A 20,089-nucleotide genomic window follows, 5' to 3' on the forward strand; every position below is an offset into this window, starting at 1 on the left:
TCTATAGGTGTTTGTAGAGGGACAGACTCGCTGTAAAGAGAGTGAAGGACGTAGATGCACACACCACCACATACCCTCTCATAAGCCCGGTTCTTATAACAACCCCGATAGCCACGGAAGGCGGGAGTTCGCATCACCGGAAACCAAGTTTCCTGAAGAGCAATGCAGAGGAAAGGGTGAAGGCTGAGAAGTTGTCGGAGCTCAGCAAGATGGTGGAAAAAACCGCTGCAGTTCCATTGGAGGATGACATTGTCCATGGTCAAGAAAGGTGTGAAGGGACCGAGGAGGCAGGTTACGCCATTGGGTCACCTGCTGCCACCGACTGAGTACCGATGGGAGTGACATCCATCACGTCTGAGGGACCGGCAAGATCTAGGTCCTCAGCGGACGCCAGATCTCCACCGCGACCTCAGATGCAGAGCTTGTAGGTAGCAGTGGAGTGGGTGCCACCACCATTTTCTTGGTCTTAGGGGTCTTTGATTTCAATTTCTCACGCTGTTCCTTCAGTTGCCCTTGCTGGGAGGGCTTCTTTGATTCAGTCTCTGGGACTGAAGAGGACTGAGAAGCCCTACGACCAGCTACCTGGGGCTTCTTCAGCCCCTGACGGGTGTCTGGTTTGCCACTGGTAGGAACCTGGGAAGGGAGTGACCCAAGGGATCCCTTCGTAGCGAGAGAATTCGAAGAAGACTTATGCTTCTCCGGCTTAGAAGTGGGGACTGGTGTCCCCGATGGTTGAGGGGGTGATGCTCCCAAGGTAGGTGGTGCGGCAGCAACAGGGAGGGAAGTGCCCCCCACCATCAAGGGGGCAGATGTGGTCCTTCGGCTCTGAGAGCTGACTGTATGTGGTGCAATGGATGGAGCTGTAACGGGAGTGACAACAGTGGCGGCATAAGATGACGTCATGCGCACAGGATGAAGCAGTTCAAATTTCCATTTAGCCTCAGTGTAGGTCAGTCGGTCCGGGGTCTTGCATTCCATTGTTTTCCGTTCCTTCTGTAGAATCTTACAGTCCGGCAAGCAAGGGGGATGGTACTCTCCGCGGCTCACACAGATGGGAGGTGGGGCACATGGAGTATCGGGATGGGATGGACGACCACAATCACGACATATGAGGCTGGAAGCACAGCGGGAAGACATATGGCCAAACTTCCAACACTCGAAGCACCGCATCGGGTGAGGGATATATGGCTTAACATCACAGCAGTAGACCATCACCTTCATCTTCTCAGGTAATGTGTCACCCTCGAAGGCCAAGATGAAGGCACTGGTGGCAATCTGATTATCCCTCGGACCCCGGTGGACGCGCCGGATGAAATGGACACCTCATTGCTCTAAGTTGGCACGCAGCTTGTCATCGGACTGTAAAAGAGGATCCCTGTAGAAGATAATGCCCTGGACCATATTTAAGCTTTTATGGGGCGTGATAGTAACAGAAACATCCCCCAGCTTCTTACAAGCGAGTAATGCCCGTGACTTGGCAGAGGATGCTGTTTTTATCAAAACTGACCTGGACTGCATTTTTGACAAGTCCTCCACCTCCCCAAACTTGTCCTCTAATTGCTCTACAAAGAACTGAGGCTTTATGGACACAAAGCTCTCGTACAGACTAGATACCAGGGCAAATACGTCTCGCTGTCATTCATAGCCATTTGTTCCTCCCATGGTGTGGCCAGGGAGGAGAATGATTTGGGGTCATAGATGTTTGCATTGAAGTGAGCCCTCGAATGCTTAGAGACTGCTGGTGGTTGTCCACCAGCAAGAGAAGATGTGCCACGCTTCATTGCGTGTCATCCACCCTGATGCCACCTACTCCGACCAAGGGCCCTCCCCACGGATGCCACGCAGCCACAGCAAGGGCCACCTGGCAGGATGGCCATTGCCAGGAGTCCCAATCCCCAGGGAGATAGGCATCTACTCCTTGGCATATGTGGGGAGTTAACGGCGCAGGCATCAGTAGAGTGATCCCTGTGTTGTCAGGGGGCTACAACCAACAGGATACATGGCGGCCTCACCACAATGGACTGGCTACTGTGCTGGATATTAGGCGGCAAGTGGTCCATGGTCGTCGTCAGTGCAGAAAGCGACACTGCAGAGTGCATGGCGGAGATCGCACTCAGAAATGTATCCTCACCCAAGAGATGGTGAGCGAGCGGGACTGCAATGCAACGACAAATAACCTGGCTAAAGGTCTCAATATACGATGGACACAACGCACCAAGTAAGGTGCCCTTCCCCAATTGGCTTGCTCTTCGGAATAATTTTGAAATATGGTGGTCAAACCCAAGATGGGACCATCACATAAGGGCCGAAATATTTTTCAGAACTCTGCATGTGGGAACTAGCATTCTAGCATTACAACATGTTCTTGGTTCTCACCACCCAACTGGCCTTATTTTATAGTAGTTTCTTCCGTCTCAGCATTTCTTCACAGCAACTACTCTTTTCTTCACTCTGTATTAGTTTTCTGCATCTTTGATTGTCTTACCTGTCTATTATTCACCAAACCCCTCCCACCTCTGTCACATACAGTGCACTTAGCTTTTCACTCTTATTAACTCATGCATGATGTTTATGGAGTAATCTCTGTCTTACATATTACCCTGTCTTCCACCTTTAATCTCTCAGGTTTGCAAATCTCATCCGATGCAGTCCCCAACAATCAGTCTTTTCTTCTCATCCTGCCTGGTAAGTCTCTCCTGACGCACGATTCTTGGTGACTCTCCCAAATCTACCCCTTTTTCCTAGACCTCTCCAGTCCTTTCCCTTCACCCCTCTTCCTTCCCCTTCAACCTTCTGTCTGAAGAAGGAGCCATTGGCTCCAAAACTTTGCCTAATTATAACCTCCTTTTATGTGTGTGTTCTGCCACCACTTGGTGAGTAGATTTTTAATCTACACAATTAAATTACTAAGAAATTAAATGGAAATACAGGCAAATAAACTTACATCTTTATCCACAAATAAAACTAAAGAGACAGGTTGGATGAAGCTGCAGATATTGAAAAGAAAGCTTCATTGCAAATTTCTCTAATGTGAGTACAAGCGTGCATTAAACTGTTGTGTGAGTCAATTATAAGCCCATTCCGCTACTCCATCACTCATATTTGGCAGTGTGAACATGTTTTTAATGACCATGTAAATTATGTCTTCATCTCACAAAAGTTCATATTACTTAACAGCAGCAGCTTAGCAATTTAAAAAAAAAAAAAAATTTACATAAATGGTCACATCCTGAATAATGTTTCACATTAAATAAAATCTTGAATTTTATCAATGCATACACCACCAAAAGCTTACTGCTTATCACAATATAAACAAGGCTTCATCAAAGAATGCTGGTAAAACATGTGAATTTTATTGAATTATATGACATCTTTGCTTGATATGTGGTCTTGTATAATTGTCATAGCTCCTGTAATGAGCAATGGAAGTAGCAGATATGGGAAGGATGAAAGGTCGGTAATGTGCCAAATTTTTGTCATGAATGCTCTCTCCACATGCCACAAGCCCTTCTTGTTACACACTACATATTCCACTAAACATGGATGTAAATATCTATAAGATAATGTCTTATTCAACCACAAAACAACATGTAACTTACACAAAACACTGTGGATGCCAAAGTTGTCCATGTGAGTTCACTATCTTTTCGTGGGGTTCGAATCCCTCCCCACAGCGGGAGCAGAACATATTTTCAAGAGGCATGCTGACACTGTAATATCAAGTTTAATAATGAATTAAAAAACAAACTTGATCAGAAAAAGAATTGTGGTCATAATTATGACAACTAGATCCTTATGTCCAGATTTAACAAACAGATTTTTAAGTTTTGAAGTTTCAAATCATAAAAAAATCTTTTGGACAGCACAATGGTTGAAAATCCCTTATTTCCAATCATGGAAACCAACTGAATAAAACACTGGCATAACTGTATAATACAGCATGGCAACTGACAGTTTGATTCATGAAGACATATAGTCAGATTATTCGAAAATCAAACACCTTTATAAATTTGAATAAAAAAGTGAAAACATTTCATTAGTACCTTTCCCCATGTTTCTGGACACGTTTATCTCTATCCTTTTCAGAAGAATCCAAATAAACCTTGTTCACAAAATCAGACAGTGTCACTTGATTATTTTCTACTGAAGTGTTATAGTTAGTATAACTTCTACTATCAGGAGACTTCTCTTTTCTTCGCCGATATAAAGAACTCTGGTTAATTAACAAGTTATTAGTTTCCATGATCAATCTCCTCTTCTGATGTTTAGAGGTATAATAGATTCTTAGTCAAAATTAAAAGAGTGAAAATTAGATTATAACTAAAATACTGTATGCAAATATTGTAATAATTGGGGCAATATGTCTCTTGACCATCTGTCTACACATAAAAAGTCATATCACTGTGTAAACACACCTCAGTCCTTTTATCAGTGTAAGGTGTAAATACTTTGATAAGCAGCAACTGCAGAGATAAGTAAGCACAACATAACTATGAACAGTTTTCATCGAGGAAACTGCGAAGGAATGCAGAGTTGTTTTTGAAAATGGTCCAACAATGAAGAGAGGAATTCCAATAATGTATAGAGTGTTAAAAATGAATAAAATTCGAAATAATTACTTTGGAGTTATATGGAGCAGACAACTGCAAGTGTATATAAAGCATTTATCTCTTGTGCTAGAGGTTAAATTTCCTGCACGGTTGCAAAACAAATGTGGTATTATTTTTGCTGGCTTCACTGTGGATAAATTTTTGTACAGTTAGATATATGTCAGCCCAATGCCAATTCCTCAAATACTTTGTGTGTGGCAGTTTGGGGAGGGGGGGGGGGGGGGAGGGGGGGGGAGGGGGGGCTTAATCACACATCTATTTATATAAGTGATAAACAACGTAGCATCAATTCAAGTTATAAAAGCACAATGAGTAGTTAATTTCCGATAGAGTAGATAGATTAAACAAACATTCAAATGTGAACATGTATAATAATTATTAATCAATTAAAATTAAAAGATCATAGTAAATGAGTCTTTGTACTGACCCTGGCATTGGTAGATTCCACTCTTCCACCAGTAACAAAACAAATGCTGAACTCCTGGAATGAAAATGTTTTTCAAAAACATGTAGACCAATATGACTATCAATTAAGTAAAGCAGAACTGGTTATGCATGATTCATATTTTAATTTTTTACATATATATGCATTGGTTAATAGGTGTAATGACTACATAACCATCTCTTTTCTCTACTTTTCCCTAACGGTTACTGTATTGCTACAAGAAACAAGACCAAATCAATGTTTACCAGACTTTTCCACTTTTCTCTTTGTGTCCACAGATCCATTTCCCTACATTCATAGATATGACAATGATATTTGTGACTGGGGCAAGAATCATAGTGCTCACAATTTAAGAATGTTTTACATTATATGATTAAATAAAGAGCATTTACTGTAAAATGAAAAAAATTCTGCTTGTTAAAGTAGAGCATATTCAAAGCAGAAGTGTCAATTGCCCAACAGCTCTTGTTAAACATTACTCTGATCTATCTTAGGCAATACAGTATTTACAGTCATATTAAGTATTTTTTCAGAGGGTAAAGGTAAAATTGCCCTTAACCCAAAGATTGGCTTGAGCGCTACAGTATTTTACTAGGTATAGTCCTATTTAAAGTGGTGTTACACTGCCTTCCTCCAACTTACTAATTGACTTTCCCAGCCAGTTAGAGGGGGACATACAATTTAATGTGGACTCCAAAACACTGTGCAATTTGTAGTTGTTGGAAGAGGACTGACACTTCAAGTTTATAATCTGATGGTTATCCACAAAGGCAACGGTGACCAGGCCACACTTTTTCCAGAGAAAAAAAAGTTCTATACCAAGACTCATATATTTAACTACTTTCACTTCTCAGTTTTTTTCTCTCCCCTCTTCACTACAGAACAAGGCGTTTCTAAATTGGATAGCTACTCCATGAAATCTTTTTCATATACACGCACACGATCTCGTAGTGATATGACATATTCTTCTTAGGCATAAACTGGTTATAAATCCACGAGCTTTAGGCCAAGTGCACCTTGGCCCATGTCTTTGTCATTACAACTCCATTTAAAGAAACACTGCAGCGAAAAAACAGCATATCCTTGTGTTCCCTAAAAGTGACTGTATCACCTAAATTGCATTTCTTACTTTACTTTTCTCTGTCTGTTTTTGACCTCTGTGTAGCTCAAGGAAAAGTTTATTTTTTAGTTCTCTGTACAATATCATTCTCAAACATTGGTTCCCTCTGTATTTTTATTGTAGTTTGCATAGCTCTATAGTGTTAGTAGCCTTCCTGTGCAGTGTGACAAATATAGGAATCAGCTATGTTGTAGGTGGAAACTGATATCAATTAGTTCTCATGTAATAATGTACTGTAAAGACAACAGCTGCATGCATAAAAAAATTCACTCATTTAATGGTAATAATTCCATTAAATCTGCAATTTTTACTATATTTTCCTTTCTCATGCTATCAGTTTCAAGGTGCCTCATTACAAAATGGTTGTTGTACAAAACCAAGCTGTCAAGAGTACACAAAATTAAATAAATAAATTAGATTATCTTACAATTTCAATAAATATAAACAGAAGAAGTCACATATTAATGCATCAGGTCATAGTGATACAACTGTAAAAAATCTCTTTCATTAAAGCTACAGTGCTCACGATAAAACGTGTATTCAAGTGATGGGGCATTCTTCTGCAGTGAAAATCATGTGTGATTGGATGCATCTAATTGGAAGAACAATTTTTTATTTGTTGTTGCATAAAGTATTTTTGTAAGTGTGTGTACTTATCGCCAAAGGCATTTCACTGTATACCGTCTTGAGTATACACCAACAGAAAGAGGCACTAAATCACAGGAGTATATGTTAGACCTCTATATCATAAATGTTACTTTAATTTTCGTAAATGGTACAGCCCTTTGAAATATGTGTATTTTGTAAGTAACTCGTACAAAAAAGTAGAGAACAAAAAGTATAACAAATAAAGCAAAAGTACTGGAGACCTGGCAGATGTTTAGTGTTAAAGTTCCCTCTTAGTGTGTTGAAATTTAATTGACATGCCCACACTTATTGGCTTCCTTTAACTTACAAATTGAAGATAAAAACACGAAATTTAAATTACTTTTTCCACTTAAAATATTTTTTACCTAATTTGGAAAGTCTCAGGACGCTATCTTCTCTGTCATGTTACCAGATACTAGTGTTGTAGTTATAAAAAGTATCTTCTCAGCGCCAGCTATCTGTATTATGTGAATATTTACTACTAAAACTATAAAAAATTGCATTTTTACAAGTTTTAATGAATTATTCATTCGAAAAACCCCATCCAAAAACTTTTGAGAATTACACAAAATATTGTTGGTTAATATGTTAGTAGGCAGTGCAAACACTGTGGGCAATATTTTTCTGTGTAAAGCGTTAAAAATTTTTTCAACATTCTGCATATTTTGCAACACAAAATTTCTAATGTAAAATGCACATGTTGGCAACACTGTTTCCGGTGCTCTTCTATTTATAACAAACGAGTGAGAACTTGCACATAAACTATTCTGCATCGAGTTTTCTGTTTGGTGTGAATTTTTTGTTAAATACAATGCCAGTGAGAAAATACAGTAGTGAAAGAGTGAGGCATGTGAATTATGAAAAAAAGACACAAGAAGGTAGCGTTTAAGAAAACTGAAAAACACTTTACAGTTGTTGGACATTCAGATATTGCAGAAATATCTTGGTGCTCAAGTGGTGATGTTTGGTTTGTTGCGCGGTCATCAGCACCCGAACAAAGCCCCAATTTTTTACACAGTCCACTCTAGCCACTGTCATGAATGATGATGAAATGTTGAGGACAACACAAACACCCAGTCCCCCAAGTAGAGAAAATCCCCAACCTAGTCAGGAATCGAACTCCGGACCCCGTGATCCACAGGCAGTAACACTAGCCAGTGGACCATGAGCTGCGGACTTTGTACTCGAGTACCAGTATTAGCACCACATCCATTGTACAGGAATTACTACATTCACTACAAGAAGAAATTTAGTGAGAACCCACCTGAATGATCACCATCACCTGAATGTGAAACTGAAGAAGACAGCGCAGATGTTTATATTCCTGGGCGAAAAGCTGCTGATGTGTTAAATGTTAGCATTTATGTTGTAGCCCTTACTACATCCCCCCTTAAACGAACAGGAAAGGTAAGAAGTGCAAGAAGAAAATAGTATATAAAAAGAAAAGTGGGAAGAACTAAAACAAGTTTTATATGAGCAACATCTTCAAAACTTTGTGTAGTGTATAATGTAGATACACTTGGTGCAGAACCTGAAGATATTGATATGTTCATGAAATGTCATGTGTGGTTTCAAATACTGCTATCTCAGGAACCACCTATACTGAGAAGGTACATTTACTGGCACTAACACCAGGTAGCTACTCTAAGCAGCAGATATAGAAATATATACCCACTTCCTCACATTATTAGATTTCAAAAGCTTGTAAAATAAAGAATGACAAACGTATTTTGGAATACCCAATTCTTGCTATGGGTATCCATTACAACTGATATGCTTATGGTGCTCTGGAATATTAATTACCTAAGTGATGACAAAGATTGCAGCAAAGTCCTAACCAGGTTGATGTTATCTCTGTCAGTCAAATGATGAAAAAGTTAAAAAGATAAAAATGTATATGACAAGATCAATAAGAGAAGCATATCTCCTAATAAAAAAGGAGAACCCACATTTAAAAATTGGTCTCTCAAAATTCTGCTCCTTGCAACCAAAGTGGGTAAAATGCCAGCCAGGAAGCATTTAGTGCAGTATTTTGAAACTTGTTTGTTTCGTCATAAACAGTGTCACACGAAAGAAGTACACAGAGATGGACCTCACGCTTTTGTGTACATGTCAAGAGCTGTAAATGTTGGTTCCAGGAGTGTGCAATGTGTCCTGGTGCTGAAGTGATGGCTGTTGAAACATTACATCTTCAGGATACAGACAGTGACATAACCTATGCATTTTGGGGGGGAGGGGAGAGTTGGTGAAGAGGACAGTAGAGCCAGAGAAGTTTGATATAGAGGTTAGGCACTGGGTCATGAAAGGAATAGCTCACCATCATATCCAGAGGATTCATAGACAGGCCACAGCAGAAGTAAAATCAGCCACATCCTGGGATGTGTCATACTGACACATTAGTTCTTCATTTCGACTTTGCTTGGAACTGGTCTGTTGCTTTGCACAACGAAATTGTAACTTACCACTGGCACACATCACAGTTATCAATATTCACATGTGTTGCTCACTTCCTTGGAGCATCACACTGTTTTCCTATTATCAGTGATGATCTCATTCATGACAGTGCACATGCATGCTATTCTGTAAGCATGACAACTGATGACATAGCATCTAGAGCTTACGCATTTCTTAAACGTGTATATGACTGATGGCGCAGCATCTCATTTTAAAAATCACTTTCAGCTTTATGAGCTTAGTTAACACTGTAGTACAGGAATTAAGACAAAAAAATGGATATTTGCAGCTACAGGTCATGGAAAAAGTGCATGGGATGGTGCATGAGGTCTCTGGATTAATCTCCAGCATGAAGCTGTTGATGCTATAAGAGATGCTGCTGGATTTGTACACACCATCTCAATATTAGTCGGGCGCTGATCACCTCGCTGTTGTGCGCCCTAACACACTAATAATCATCATCATCAATATTAGTAACACACATGAAACTTTTAATTCTAAATGAAAGTACATTAAGGGAATTCTGTTTACAAAAGAGAGAAGAGTGGTCTGCTGTGAAGCCTGTGGTAGTAATTCAATCAGGTCACTACTGGGTTGCATCCCAGAGTGGGACATACATTGCAAGAACAAGTCTCCATGAAATGCAGCCTGTTACTGTGTGTGAAATGCAGAGACCACAGTATGCATTATAAGACTTTGTAGTGAGCCACTTCATTTATTATGTGTGAGATAATCAGTGGTGGGTGGGACAGATAAGTCTCTCTCATGAGCTGTAAGATATAACCCTCTCCTTTATGACACCTCATGGTCCTGCCAATGCTTTCAAATTGTCATCAAAAGATCAATGCGCCGTTCTCATTTCCCAAGAACTGCTCTTGTTGGGACATTCTTGTTCGTGTGCAAATTCGCTTGGCCTATACAAGGTCAATGAGAAGCAAATGGAAAAAACAAATGAACTCCCTTCAACAATGCAGTGTTAACTGTTACATTGCAAGCAATTTTAATTGACGGAAAGTCATGAAGAAGTAAAATCATGATAGAAGACCATAATAATTTGTGAATAATATCATAAAAAGAAAAATGGGTATAAATATTCTATATCTAATTATTGTTATGAAATACTTTCGAACAAAATTATGAATTGTTTTCCCCCTCACTTATAATATAATAAAGAAATTATTTTTAGTCAGAAATACCAATTTTCATGAAATTTACTTAAAATCAGCAATCACTTGAAATATTTCAGTGTCTATGATTTTTTGGCCTTGAGAGTAGAGCTAGGTCTACCCAGAAATTTTCTAACATTTTGTACAGACAAGTATTGCCCACTCTGATTGTACACTGCCTAAGTACAATGACCAACTAACATACCATGAAATTTTTAGAACATTTAGGAGGGGGTGTTGGAGAAAATAATTTCAAAATAACCAAAAAAATCAAATTCTTTCAGATCTAAGAAAAATATTTTGACGGTTTAAGAATTTCAAGCATTAATGTCATAGCTGACAGTTAGTATTCCTTCCACTTTATCATTTCTCAAGACAGTTAACATCCTGTGACTACTCATCTTTTCAAAAAATAATTCTGAAATTCACAAAAAGTTACAAATTTCCAGTTTATTTTTCCAAACAAACAAAAATAAATAAATAAAATAGAAATGAATAAAAAGTTCAGAAGTATGTCTGTACGAATCATGTGTCATAGTACTGGGAACAAGATATTTATTAAAAATAAATTTAGATCCATCACTTTTGGTTTGTTTATTCCAATTTTTCAATTTCCCCTTTCATTATGACATTTTCACAAATACTCTCAAAATGGTTCAATGGCTCTAAGCACTATGGGACTTAGCACCTGAGGTCATCAGTACCCTAAACTGAAGAACTACTTAAACCTAACTACCCTAAGGACATCACACACATCCATGCCAGAGGCAGGATTCGAACTTGCGACCGTAGCAGCAGCGCGGTTCCAGACTGAAGCACCTAGAGCCGCTCAGCCACAGTGGCCGGCTAAATACTCTCATTTAGAGAGGTCTGTAGCATTTTAACAAATCATCAGTTTTGGAGAGGTATTACGTGCAACTTTGACATATATTTCTTCAGCAAACTTTAAAAATAGTGATGTCACACTTTCATTCTTGATTTGCGTAATTTGAGATAAAATTGCCCCACAGTTTTATCATAATTATATTCACAGAATGAATCTTTCACTCTGAAACATGCTGCCAGATAACAATTGTGTGCCACACCAGGACTCAAATATGTAACCTTGCCTGTTGGGGACAACTCTTGCTGACTGAAATATTGAAGCATAACATGCAATCTGACCACAAAACTGCAATTTTGCCAGTATTAGTCTTCTATTTTCCAAGCTATATCACATAACATGAGTGCTATGTAATTTCTGACTTTGGCACTACTTCAGAACAGTAATGCAGTCTGTGCAAGAAAGCCAAAAAAACTGAATGTTTCTGACAATTCTTGGGTGCAACAGTATTAGAAATATCTTACACACTAGTATGTGTATACTTTAATGCTTGTGGCAAATTCTTACATTAATGTGTAAATTTATCTACACATCACTTAACATTCAGCTCTTATTCCTGAGACATGGGCATATATTGCTGGACTATCACTCCTGGAAGGTAGTGTATGGTAGAGATAACCTTTAGTCACAGCCTGACTGTAACTTATTCTAAGAGACCACCAGTTGCACTAACCAAATAAATGAAAATTTGTAAGAGCAGCACACACACTCACACATTTATTTATTCGTCCTTTGACCATTCAGCACAACTGTATAGGACAAGTATGACATATTACAGAGATAATACATACATATATAAACATATAAAAGTACAATTGGATTAGACAAGGTTAGAAATATGAAGTTATTGTAAACTGACATTTACAAAATGTGACTAAAGTTTTAATTTTCAGGTAACTTGACTAGATGTGCAAACAGATGTCTCACAATAGCTTATGGCGTCCTTCATGATGAAACTGTTATTAACAAATAAATCATCTTTCCAAGATGGCCATAGTTTTAGGTACAAATCGATTCCATGTGCAAAAATAATTCATTCTGTACACAAGTATTACTATCCGTTCACGCACTATAACTGAGGTTTGGGCATTCTCTGAGAAAGTTGTCGGAAATAGTTCATTTACATTGTCACTACTAAATACTTGGTTCTAGGCTTAAATTTTAGGACAAATAACTCAAATTACATTGACTCACAATTGTAAACACACTTAAACCCTACAAACACTTAATTATTCTTGTTCTTGTCATTTATATTAACTACAATAAAATCAGTGTACAATAGCAAAAAAAATCTGTGTACAACTTCCTTTTTTTCAGTTACACAAATTTTCTGAAATAACATAAAAAAAATCATGTAGTTTCTTCCCAATTAGTTTACATACATTTTTGAACTCACGGCTAAAACAATAATCATATATTGCAACTCATTAGTATAAATTAACAAATTTAAGGTTATTTAGTGAAGTAATTCTTATCAAAACAAGTCCGTCTGTCTGTATGTATGTATGTATGTCTCTCTCTCTCTCTCTCTCTCTCTCTCTCTCTCTCTCTCTCTCTCTCTCTCTCAGCAGTGCATGATTAACGGTAGCAATATATTGGTAAAGGCACAGGAAAGAAAGAACTATGCTCTTCTGATACAGATGAAAGAAGCCAGAAATGAAGGAGGGAAGTTGAAGGCTGGGAACTGGCAGCTGGTAAGAAGTGTGGAAGAGAACATGCTCTAAGATTTTTATATTGGACATGAGAAAAAGGAAATTAATATGTTGGAAATGGCACATATGACAGTTCATTTGCACACAATACTATGATATATACTGGGTTTTATACGGTGTGGCCTACATCGCAAAAGGTCTGGGAAAAGGAAATTGGTAGAAGTAATTAGTGTGAGTACAGTGGGTCGATATTGAGTGACCTACGGCCAAACTCCTGTTAATGGCCAGAAGAGAGTCATAGTCCCTTTACGAATAAAACAGGGAGTGACAGCAGAATAAACATCAGCAGCATACAAAATGAAGTCAATCACTAGTAAGAGTAACAGCAACCAGGAAATGAACACAAATGAGAAGGGCAATACTACTATCAAGCCTGAAAGAGGCTCTAAAGCTTAACAGTAACAAGACATTGCTAATGTAAATAGAGGGCATAAGACAGAATATACAGATTGTTTAACAATGCTACACTAAAATGTACAAGATTTAAGAAGCAAGGTGGGTGAACTTGAGGCGGTCCTTAATGATAATGTTTAGGGATTGTAAGTGCTGTGAATCAATGACCATTGGTTACAGGAAACATAAAAAAGTGCTATACTTGGGTCAGAATAACAAATACACAGACAGTTTAGCATGGAAGGGAGGAGAGGGAGAGGAGGAGGAGGAGATGATGTCAGTTTGCCATTACATATACAAGCAATACAGCTCTGCTAGCAGCAGTAGTAGTGCAGTTCCATATGAAGTACATTCATATGTTCGCCTTTCATGTCCAGAACTGAGTTTGCTTTGCAGGGTCGTTATTGTCTTATTACTTTACTAAGAAATTTCCCAGTTAGCTTCACATATTCTGTAAAGGAAACATAATTACCGAACAGAGAAACAAACCCTATGAAACAAATGGCAATAATTATGTTGAGACCACAATTGCCATTTGCAGCTGGCCATCAGAGTAAACAAAGCAATATGACAACTGTGCACAGGGGGGGAAAGGTGTGTGCCAAACTCATGCTCTGATTGGTTGTTGCTATGATAGCTGTCAGTCACTTTGTTATTCTGATCAACATATACTACCAATTACAGATTTTCGAAGATAAGCTGCTTCTGTAGACAAATTAACAGATGTGTCTCAGTACATATATTTGCTAGAATGGGCTGTAAATAAAATGAAATAAAACAAATGGAAGAAATGCACTGAAAAAGGATGAGTGCTGCATAACCTAACAAACTGGAATCATTAGATGTGTTAGATGCGGTGAACTCTAGCATGTGATACACTCATCTGCTTTGATCACTGATGTAACCATGTTGTGTTGCGTAACGTCATGATGGTGCATATTTAAGATGTATCGTGTTTGCAGAGGGCTTATAGCAAGTACATGGTGGTGCACTCTACTGTGGAATGCTTATTTCTACATAACCAGTGAGTGTTAAGTGATACTGGACTCCCTGAGTGAGTGCTGTTTGTGATGGTGGTGGTGGTGGTGGTGGTGGTGGTGGTGGTGGTGGTAAAGAGTTATATTGATGTTGGCAGTTGTGGCCAACAGATTTGATTTCGTGTTCAGAATTAGCATTGTGGTGTGTTATTTGCATTTGGAGATTTAATTTTTTGATTTGTTTTTTGTTAGTCATGGATGTTGCAAAGAAGTTTACAGGCACATCTGTGCATGTCATAATGGTGGATGACACATTGAACACAATTTAATTCCTACAGTTATTTGGTTCAATTGCTGAGTATGTATAGTCTTATGTTTGTGGAGAAGGATGAGACTGACCAAAGTTGCTGCATCTCAGACCAGGGGCCTGTGTATATGGCATAATATCTGTCATTCTATCTGGAGAAATTCCTCGTTTGGGAAGTCTCAGCTGCTTGTTTGAGAGACGTGTGAATGACTTATTGTTTTTGCTAACACTAGATTTGTGAGTGTGCTATCTTTGGTCAGTATGTATGTTTGTATGGTGTGTGTGTGTGTGTGTGTGTGTGTGTGTGTGTGTGTGTGTGTGTGGGCACAATTGTGTGTTTCTTGTACACTGGAATTGGTGTTTAGTGTGATTATTTATCAATTTTCTTTTTCAGTTGTGCTGTTAGTTGCTGGTAATTATCTCAGACTGTGAGTGGTGGCTTTCATGGAGTTTATTTTGCTTACTTTGATGACGTTGGGTTTTCAATGTAAGTTATACAAGCGAGTTTTGGTTTTGCAGTACTTTTACTGTCAATGCCTTTTTTTTCCCACAATTCATCTCTAGTTTCATTTTGCGATTCTTTTAGGATTTGTTTACTGGTATCGGTCTTTCAAGTTGAAACATACATCACAACTCAAGTTTTCGATTCTCATATTGTTGTAGGTTTTGAAAAACCCCACGGTTGTGCCATTAGTTTCAATATTTATTAGGGAGATTTACACATTCTGTACTTTGTGATTATATCTGGGCACCATGAGAACATTATTAACACTGGTCGCCATTCTGAAATCATGTGAGAGTTGCATTTTGGAGCGTGGTACGGCGTCATTGGTCAAAGCTGATGGATGGTATGAAATGCCCTGATTTATCCACTGCATGTGTATATAGATGAGTTACGGGTAATTTTTCTGGAAGTCCTTTAAAATGAACTTCAAATCCAAGCAAAATGCATTTACATTTAGAAACAGAAACAGTTCATACAATTTTTTACTGTGAGCAATAGTCCACACCAAAATAATGTTGTACATTAAAAAGAAATAACCAGAGTAGAAAATTCCAAGTTCTTGCATGCGCATACTGATAAAAATTTTACGTGGAGAAACTATATATATTATATCGGTGAAAACAGTTAATGTGACAACTGAAATGTTAATATATTTTCATTCACTGATATCTCACAGGATAATAATCTGGGCGCCTTCTTACTTATGGAAAAAAGTGTATGTTGCAGAAAGGAAAGAACCGAAAGCAGATTTAAATGAGGCATTCGCAGATGTGCATCTTGCAGGCACCTGTTACAGCAAATGTGAATGTTAACCACTGTGTGAAAGTACATTTAGTCACTGTTGAAATTTGATACCAACAATCCATCACAGTTTGGAAGTAACAGAGATAGTCATAAATATATCACAATCTTGTTTAAACCATGGTAGTGTGTCACAGAGATACCAAGGAACTGAAGTGGAAGACTCTTGAAGATAGACGTAAACTATCCTGAGAAAGTCTACTAACAAAGTTTCAAGAACTGGCTTTAAATGATAACTCTAGGAATTTTCTACAATCCCCTATATATTGCTCACTTGTGAATTGTAAAGATAAGGTTTGAGTAATTACTGCACATATAGAGGCATTCCCACACTCCATATGTGAATGGAATGTGAAGAAACCCTAAAGACAATGGATGTACCATCTGCCATGGACCTCACAGGGGCTTGCAGAGCGTAGCTGTACATGCAGATGAAGAAGAAAAAAAATGATCTGTATTTTCTTCCAGCAAATTTAACTCTGTCACAGAAAGTAATGAAATACATGTCCAAAAACCTCTGAAAATCTGTCCATTGCAATACAAGATCTGACATATAGCAGAAGCATTTTCAAATGTAAAGTCAGGTTGTTTGTTTAACAAAGCCTTCTGAAATATAGTGGAATTCTTGAACAGAAATAAGTAGTCAACTTCAAAACTGTAGATAACTAGAACATGCATATATTTTGATCTATGAAACATTGAAGTAACTAAGAGAGCACAAGATATGGACAACAACTGACAACCTATTTATGGCAAATAAATGTACAGCTATGACATTTAGGTAACAAGTATTGCACTTTTCCTGAGCATAAGAAAAATAAATTTAATGCATTGCCTTCTAAAGCAAAGCAGTAGAAACAGCTGGAAAATTGTTAGATCCAGCCACTTCTACAGCAATGAGAAATACAAAAATTGGTTACTTGACAGAGGACTGATACTTTGTTCAAAATACATGTAATGCACTTTTTCAATGCTCTCCCCCCTCTCACTGCAGATGGGTATAGTTAAGCACTTCGCCAATTTCAATACAATTTTACTCTAAAGTATGGGTAAATATCATATAATTTTTATTATATCTTTCCCCTGAAAGATTTCACAGCTGCAATATTTTTTTTTTACAAACAAATGTAAATCTGGGAATCAAGCACACATTTTGTGTATGTGGATAACTGGTACCAGATAGATAGTTTGCCAGTGATGACTCTAATCACACCCAGCACTGGAGGTATATATATATATATAACGGCCAGACACGAAAACTCAGCTTGTTTAAAATATATTGATTGTCAAAGTATATCACGCACGTGAAAAATTTATGACTAGTTGCATGGACTAGTCTGGTTCATGACTCACTCATACTTTTTGCCCATCTCACATTTGGGCTCATCAGTTACTTAGTATATCTTGCTTCTCGAACAGACCATAATTTTGGTCTAAGCCGAAAACATTCTACGTACGTATTAAAGCGAAGTATGAAGATGTACTTGATTCCTCATTACTGTTACTTGGACTGAATCTGTAGAATGCAGCAGGCCTACTGCTGTCGATGCTGTGGCTAAATTGTCACGTATTGGTTTCTACAAAACTTACAATCACTAAACAAACAATTATCAAGGTAACCGTCTAGTCATTAGTTGGGGCACAGTAAACGACTTCTTGCAAGCAATCTACGTGATAAATTTTACTAGTTACAGAAACTGGAGAAACACTGTTCAACCTCTACTCTTTAATGTGTCAAAAAGAGGTCCCACAAAAAAAAGTAGCAAAATTTGTTCTATGTATACAACAGTACAATACAATACGTACACCTATTTGTACTTATATGTTGAACTGTAACAGCCTCGAACTGCAATTTATAAGTGTCTTAGTCTGTTCGTTCGATAGCTGTACAAGAGCAGATGCGTAAACGTTCTAATAACCGACATTGGGGCACAATTATGAAGATAACACTCTGATTCAAGAATGCGCTATATAAAACCCTTCATGTCTACCAAAATCAGTGAACAACTTCCAGGTATGCTAGAGAATTTAGACTGTCATAGCTCTTTGCACTTCTAACACAAATAGCTTTACCTTAGTTTGACAACAACTCACTGCCACGCCTCTCTAGTCACAATCGCAGCCCACCTATCCTCAACCGTTCCCATATTTGGATACGTGAATGCTAAACGCTAAAATCTTTGCAGGTTTCGGTAATCTTTGAGATCGTTGTTATGACTGAGGTAGAAGATCTTTGAGACCCGCGGAGGGTGTGCTCTTGTAGGGTAAATAACAGCTGTGACAGACATCGTCAGGATGAGAGTGATATGAGGAGCGCAACAGCGGAATACAATTCGTATTGTTCATACACTTAGTCAATGAGAAAAATTTTCCTTCCGATGATTAGCGACATAGTCGTCAATTTTTGGCTTTCAGTTTCCTCACTACTTTGAATCACAAGCGGGAAATTAAATAATGAGCAGCTGCTGTACTGCTATTTGAAGTATTGGTATGTAAGTGTACCGTGTATTTATTTATTTATTTTCTCAAGAAAATCTAAAACAACAGTATCCCATGTAAGAATGTGACCAGCTGTTCGTCACCGTTAATGTTACTGTGTGTATCAAATGGAGTGAAGAGTTGCTCCCATTGATTGTTTATTTTCTCGCTGAATCTGTTTACGCTCACATGTTTATGGAATGACCTAAGACATCGTTCTTTAAAAACATTAAAAATGAGTGAAAGATACGTGTTCTACTCGTAGTAATCATGTTTTATTCTATAGGATGTCATACTTCGACATAGTGCTTGTCACAGGTTTATTTTATCAATTCGTACAAGAGTGTTGTAGGTGTAAAGGGATACTTCCTGCCGCTAGTTACGGCATGTTGTTATCCGTGTCCGATGTTTTGAGACTTACACAAGTATTGCGTCCGAAACACAAATGACATCATTACCTGACTGACAACATGAGTTTAACAGGCAGGCAACGACGACTTAGTTTTGAGACTCTGGATATTCATTAGCAGCTCAATGTGTAAGGATGGTACGCGTAACAAATTCAAATCTACAACTTTTTCGGATTCTGTATACGGTACATACAGCTACCCAATACTCTGCTACCCACCGGCAGCATGTTACCTTCATCCCGGATCCCCTCTTTAACTTACAAATACATAGGCCTATTCGAATGTAAAGTTGCGTTAAAGATTTAGATAAATATTAGGCCTAGTTGATCTTTATTACATGTGGTGTGGTGTTTGTTTGCTTTTCTTAGTGTTGTTCACAGGCTCAGATAATCGAAGTTTGCGTTGCAAATCTTTTCAGTCCTGGGAGATTTTTCTGTCAGTTACTACATGCTTCATGTCTGGCAGGGAGCTGCATATCTACGGGAAAAAAAAATGCTAAGATGTTACGTAGTATGTGATGCAAGTTAAGTTGGTCATTTTGATGCCTAAAATGTTTATTTGCTAGATGCCAATTAAAAAAAGGTTGCAAGTCTCCCTAAAAGTGCCTTAGTGAAGCAGTTCAAAATTATAGGAAGGTAAGAGCTTTCCTCTGATATGACCATGCCAAGCAAAGCATCGTGAAGTTTGAACCAGCTTTGAGGTTGACAGCTTTAACTTTTAATTTGCTCATGGTTGGTCCAGTGGTTTCATTCTGGTTAACTTTCACTGCACAACAACAAAGTGTTCTGTGTTTGTTTTAAGATGTTTAGGCCATATTGCTGTTCTGATTTTTAGTAATCAGTCTCGTGTGAATGCTTGATTATTCAAAGAGCAATCAGCAAGTCATCTATGTGTTTATAGGCATGAAGTTTATCTTGTAGTTTTTGTGTTGGCGAAAGGAACAGCTTGTTGTAATATTTTGCAGTGAGACATTCCTCATACAGTTAGGTGGAACAGAATGAAATTTTCACTCTGTCGCAGAGTGTTTGCTTATACGAAACATTTCAGATATTTGGAACTTTTGTGGTTTTGGTAATCACTCAAATTATAGAGTTCAGTTTTTATTGGATGCAGGTGACAGTCATCTATGTGCAAGCACAGTAAAAAGGACAACCAGTATGACTATCTGGGTTTTGCTGGC

The 20,089-nt window shown here is 38.1% G+C and overlaps 2 protein-coding genes across 5 annotated transcripts in view; one reads left to right on the forward strand and one right to left on the reverse strand.

Moving 5' to 3' along the window:
* LOC126457900 (LIM and senescent cell antigen-like-containing domain protein 1) overlaps nucleotides 1-18,194 on the reverse strand; it is a 75,522-nt gene extending 57,328 nt beyond the window's left edge. Inside the window, exons 1-3 of one of the 2 annotated variants that reach the window (XM_050094574.1) lie at nucleotides 18,095-18,194; nucleotides 5,038-5,091; nucleotides 3,600-3,710 (exon numbers count right to left, since the gene is read on the reverse strand). In XM_050094574.1, the coding sequence (XP_049950531.1) occupies nucleotides 3,600-3,710; nucleotides 5,038-5,045 (119 nt within the window). In that variant the 5' untranslated portion in view covers nucleotides 5,046-5,091; nucleotides 18,095-18,194. Of the gene's footprint in view, nucleotides 1-3,599; nucleotides 3,711-5,037; nucleotides 5,092-17,827; nucleotides 18,017-18,094 lie in introns of those variants that run through there. The other variant, XM_050094575.1, reaches the window with a different exon arrangement.
* A 54-nt stretch (nucleotides 18,195-18,248) lies between these two features.
* LOC126457899 (protein brunelleschi) overlaps nucleotides 18,249-20,089 on the forward strand; it is a 245,512-nt gene continuing 243,671 nt past the window's right edge. For 2 of the 3 annotated variants that reach the window (XM_050094573.1, XM_050094571.1), the window contains exon 1: nucleotides 18,249-18,509. The gene's annotated coding sequence lies outside the window, so the exon portion shown is untranslated. Of the gene's footprint in view, nucleotides 18,514-20,089 lie in introns of all 3 variants that reach the window. The other variant, XM_050094572.1, reaches the window with a different exon arrangement.

This window comes from Schistocerca serialis, chromosome 2, assembly GCF_023864345.2.
Source record: "Schistocerca serialis cubense isolate TAMUIC-IGC-003099 chromosome 2, iqSchSeri2.2, whole genome shotgun sequence".
NCBI lineage: Eukaryota > Metazoa > Arthropoda > Insecta > Orthoptera > Acrididae > Schistocerca > Schistocerca serialis.